The sequence below is a fragment of the Babylonia areolata genome, chromosome 18 (genome assembly GCF_041734735.1).
Source record: "Babylonia areolata isolate BAREFJ2019XMU chromosome 18, ASM4173473v1, whole genome shotgun sequence".
Taxonomy (NCBI): Eukaryota; Metazoa; Mollusca; class Gastropoda; order Neogastropoda; family Buccinidae; genus Babylonia; species Babylonia areolata.
In genome coordinates this window covers 11,274,539-11,279,538 of record NC_134893.1, presented here as the reverse complement: position 1 = coordinate 11,279,538, position 5,000 = coordinate 11,274,539, and the positions used below count along the sequence as shown (strand labels likewise).

The following is a 5,000-nucleotide window of genomic DNA, read 5'->3' as shown; positions in this document are numbered from 1 at the left end:
AATCTCCACCCTTTACCCACCAGGCGCCGTCACCGTGATTCGAACCCGGGACCCTCAGATTGACAGTCCAACGCTTTAACCACTCGGCTATTGCGCCCGTCGCACTGTATTCCGATCTTCCTCACTCCATCCAGATGGAAACGAGTACTTTACTTCAGTTGGGAAAGGTTAACTCTCTCCATACGAACGGCGAAAGAGATGACTTTAACAATGTTTCACCCCAGTTACCATTATCAAAATATTGTAAGCGGAAGGCTCTTATGCTGAAGAGGTGAATGTTGACAAAGAATACCACAATTCTGACGACAGAAGCTAAAGGTTGGGTCATTGAGACACCCACTGGACATCCGAGGGGTCTGTGTAGAGGAGAAGAGAGGACTGGCCGTACTGAGTGAGTTAACACGACGGAAGGAGAGGACTGGGCCCTGCCTTCATATGCCCGAGCCCTGGATGGAGGAGATACATGAATATTTACTGTGCGGGTTGCCAGGAAAGGCCGTGGGACCTATAACGTAACTTTCTGTAAAAGTCTGTGGGACCTATAACTTAACTTTCTGTAAAAGTAACTGCAATTCGACCATCCATTCAAAGTAATGTAATGTGAAGAAAATGATATAACATATGTAGAGAGAGAGAGAGAGAGAGAGAGAGAGAGAGAGAGAGAGAGAGAGAGAAAGACAGAGACAGAGACAGTGAGACAGACAGAGACACAGAGAGAGAGAGAGAGAGAGAGAGACAGAGAGAGATAAAGAGAGAGAGAGACAGACAGACAGAGAGACAGAGAGAGAGAGACAGACAGACAGAGAGAGAGAGAGTCAACACAATAAGCAATCATGTTCATGAATTCCCATCCTTCAGTCAGGACTCAGGGGAATTTAGCAGCTGCTGTAAATCAAGGACGGAAGCAGCAGCAAAGGCCTGACAAAAAACAACAACAAAAACCAAACAAACACACACACACACACACACACGCACACACACACATACACACACACACACACACACACACACACACACACACACACACACACACACACACGCACACGCACACACACACACACGAAAAAATCAAGAGTGGCAAGGCCTTCAAGACTCACTTGTGATACACTTAAAAAAAAAAAAAAAAAAATCTCAGCGTTAAAATGTGTTCTGTATTTGTTATTTTAAACCTTCGGGTTAAAAAAGAAAAAAAAGTCCTGACGGCAGATTCGAACCTTGCGTGTTCGGGTGAGAAGAAACTGTCTTACCCATTAGACTATCATGGCTCCTTAACTGACGGTCGAAAATTTAATATTTAAACATGTTTTTTTAAGGGCGATAAATCGATTGCGGTATTCGCAGTAGAACGCTGTTTAAATCATATTATTCTGGTATATCTTGGGCATTCAAAAAATCTTTAAGGGCAATCAAAAATTCTTTTTAAGTCCGCGGTAAAGGAGACGTGGCTATCGCCGCAATGACACTGCAACATTTAGCCGTTTTCTCTGGATCTAGATATATGTACAAGTTTAGTTACACGTACCCGCCGGGAATGTACAACACAGTCGGTTCAATTTCTCTTTTATGTTCATTCTAGTTTTATAGTTTTAAAGTTGATATGAAAATTGAGTATTTTGTTAAATTAATAACATGTAGAGCCAAGTACAGGTACTTCTAAACGTCGTATGAAGTGAAAAGGACTTCATTTTGAGAAAAGTCAAGACAGGAAATTTGTACGTTTCATCAAGGGTATTAACTCTCATGGTTTATTATTTTAAACTGTGAATTCCGACTGATTTTGTTGATATTTTGATGGCAGTTTGGGGCATAATCCAGTAAGTGATGAGGCGTTAACAAATCTTTCTCTGAATAAATATTTAACGGTCTCCTTCTCCAACTTTCCATCACATGTTATCGTGTATTGTCGATTGAATATAGGATTGAACGGGCAGGTCAACAACTTGAAACAAAATGGCGTCCTTCGCGTTTACGATGAATATGAGCACGCGCTTCGAATATGTATAAATATGTGTACGCAACTGATTTTTGCCCATGACCTTCAGGGCTCAGTCAATACATCTATAAAGTCCACTCGTAGTATTGATTTTAGTATTTTCCGAAAAAGACCACTTGGGCGAATGAACATAGTGAAAGCCCTGTGCACTGAGAGTAAAACACATAAGCTTTTTTATGTATTGAGTATAATTTCAAAATGTAATGTTTAAGATGAGAAAGATCAGTTTAAAGCAAATTAAGCCCCATAGCATTAACTACAGGTTAATTTCCCTTTTTTACTATCTGCACCAAAGACATGCACTAGAAATATTACTTCCATGCTTAGCAAAAGAAGTTCCTGTTTGAACAAAAAATGATAAAAATGACTGCTCTTGTTGTTGTGTCAGAATATCAGATCAAAGTGCCAAGTTTGGAGAGTAAAAAACAAACAAAAAAAACAACAACAAAAAAACCCCAGTGAATTCCGTTTGCAAATAATTTGGCTTCTTTTTAAAGAAAAAATTGTGCCCATCCCAGAGGTGCAATATTGTTTTAAACAAGATGACTGGAAAGAACTGAAATTTTCCTATTTTCATGCTAAATTTGGTGTCAGCTGACAAAGTATTTGCAGAGAAAATGGCAATGTTAAAGTTTACCACGCAGACACAGACACACACACACACAGAGAACCGAACACCGGGTTAAAACATAGACTGACTTTGTTTACACAAGTGAGTCAAAAAAAAAAAAAAAAAAAAAAAAGTACTGGGTGGGACTGGTGTTTGCAAAGATCTCAATAGCTACTGGCAGGTAGACAGGTGAGGATGTAGTTCATCTGATTCCTGAATACCCTGCAGAATTTCAGAAAGAAGACCCATGAAAGATATTAAATGTTATAACTATAGAATTAATGTGGTGTATCTGAGGTAACGACGTTCACACACAGACACGCAGACAGCCACAGCACAGCACAGAGCAGCACGACACGGCACAGCACAGCACAGCACAGCACAGTTCAGCACAGTACAACACAGCACAGCACGGCATAGCACAGCGCAGCACAGCACGGCACAGTTCAGCACAGCACAGTTCAGCACAGTACAACACAGCACAGCACGGCATAGCACAGCGCAGCACAGCACAGCACAGTACAACACAGCACAACACGGCATAGCACAGCGCAGCACAACACAGCGCAGCTCAGTACAACACAGCACAGCACAATACAAGTGGTTCAGGTCTGGCCATCAGGTGTTACATGGTCAATCAGCCCCAACACGGAACACCATACGATACATTTCACACCACAAAATACCATATCACACCTCAAAAAACCACAGCACAGCACACCACACAAGACTATACCACAGTACAGTACTGCACAGCACAGAACAGCACTGCACAGCACAGCACACAACACCATACCACACAGCACAGCACACCATACCACACCACACAACACCATACCACAGCACAGCACACCATACCACACCACAACACAGCACACCACAGCACAGCACACCACACCATACCACAGCACAGCACACCATACCACAGCACACAACACCATACCACAGCACAACACAGCACACCATACCACACCACAGCACACCACAGCACAGCACAGCACACCATACCACAGCACACAACACCATACCACAGCACAGCACAGCACACCATACCACAGCACACAACACCATACCACAGCACAACACAGCACACCATACCACAGCACACAACACCATACCACAGCACAGCACAGCACACCACAGTACAGCACAGCACAGCACACCATACCAACCACATCACACAACACAACACCATACCACAGCACAACACAGCACAGTACAGCATAGCACACCGCAACACACCACATCACACAACACAACACCATACCACAGTACAGCACACCACACCACATCACACAACACGACACCATACCACACCACACCACACCACACCACACCACACCACAAATCAACCCAGATCAACCAACCCAACCCAACCCAACCCACTTAATTAATTGAAAACTTCACTGTCTCAGGTCTGGACATCAGGTGTTTCATGTGTAACTCGGTCCCCACAAGGAACAACCACAGCACACCACACCACAGCACACCACAGCACAGCACAGCACAGCACAGCACACCACACCACAGAACACCACACCACAAGTCAACCCAACCCAACCCAACCCAACCCACTCAAAGAAAACATCACTCTTTCAGGTCTGGCCGTCAAGTGCTACATGTGTAACTCGGCCCCAACACGGAACAACCACAACTGTGCCCAGATGACCAAGGAGGACCAGAAGATGTTTGAACAGGATTGTGACTACCTGCCCGAGGTCCGAGCCAACCTCACCAGGTACACCGTGTGTCGCAAGATGCACCAGACAAGTAAGGATGAAAAAAAAAAAAAAGAAAAAAAAAAAAAGGCAGTGTTTTGTTGTTTTCTTTTGAGTTTTTGTTGTGTTTTTTTAACAGATAATTTTGTTCTAATTTATTTAAAAAATATTTATTTCAAAGTCGCACGCGCACACACGTACGCACGCACGCACACACACACACACACACACACACACACACACTCGCACACACTCACCCATGCACGCACGCATGCACGCACCCACACACTCACACACACGCACGCAAACACACACACACACACACGCGCGCGCGCGCGCGCACGCCCGCACCACTACCGATATGATATGAAGAAGCTGTTGTACAGTGAAAATTTGCTTCTTTAATGAGATGCCAAGAGTACTGTTGTTGATATTTTTTTTACATTTTACCGGTCTCGGTATTTACCACAGTTCTTTCTGCAAGGAGTGGTGCCCAGGACACGAAGAGAGTGTGAACTATTTGTATAATATATATATATATATATATATATATATATATATGAGAGAAAGAGAGAGAGAAAAAGTGTGTGTGTGTGTGTGTGTGTGTGTGTGTGTGTGTGTGTGTGTGTGTGTGTGTGTGTATGCGCGCGTGCGTAGGCGCTTAAAACTCTGTGTGTAA

At 43.6% G+C, this 5,000-nt stretch overlaps 1 protein-coding gene across 1 annotated transcript in view; it reads left to right on the top strand.

The window, feature by feature from the left end:
• Nucleotides 1-5,000, top strand: part of LOC143291932 (uncharacterized) — a 40,237-nt gene that overhangs the window by 33,903 nt on the left and 1,334 nt on the right. The window contains exon 2 of the mRNA XM_076602074.1: nt 4,203-4,373. Within this exon, the coding sequence (XP_076458189.1) occupies nt 4,203-4,373 (171 nt within the window). The remainder of the gene's footprint in view (nt 1-4,202; nt 4,374-5,000) is intronic.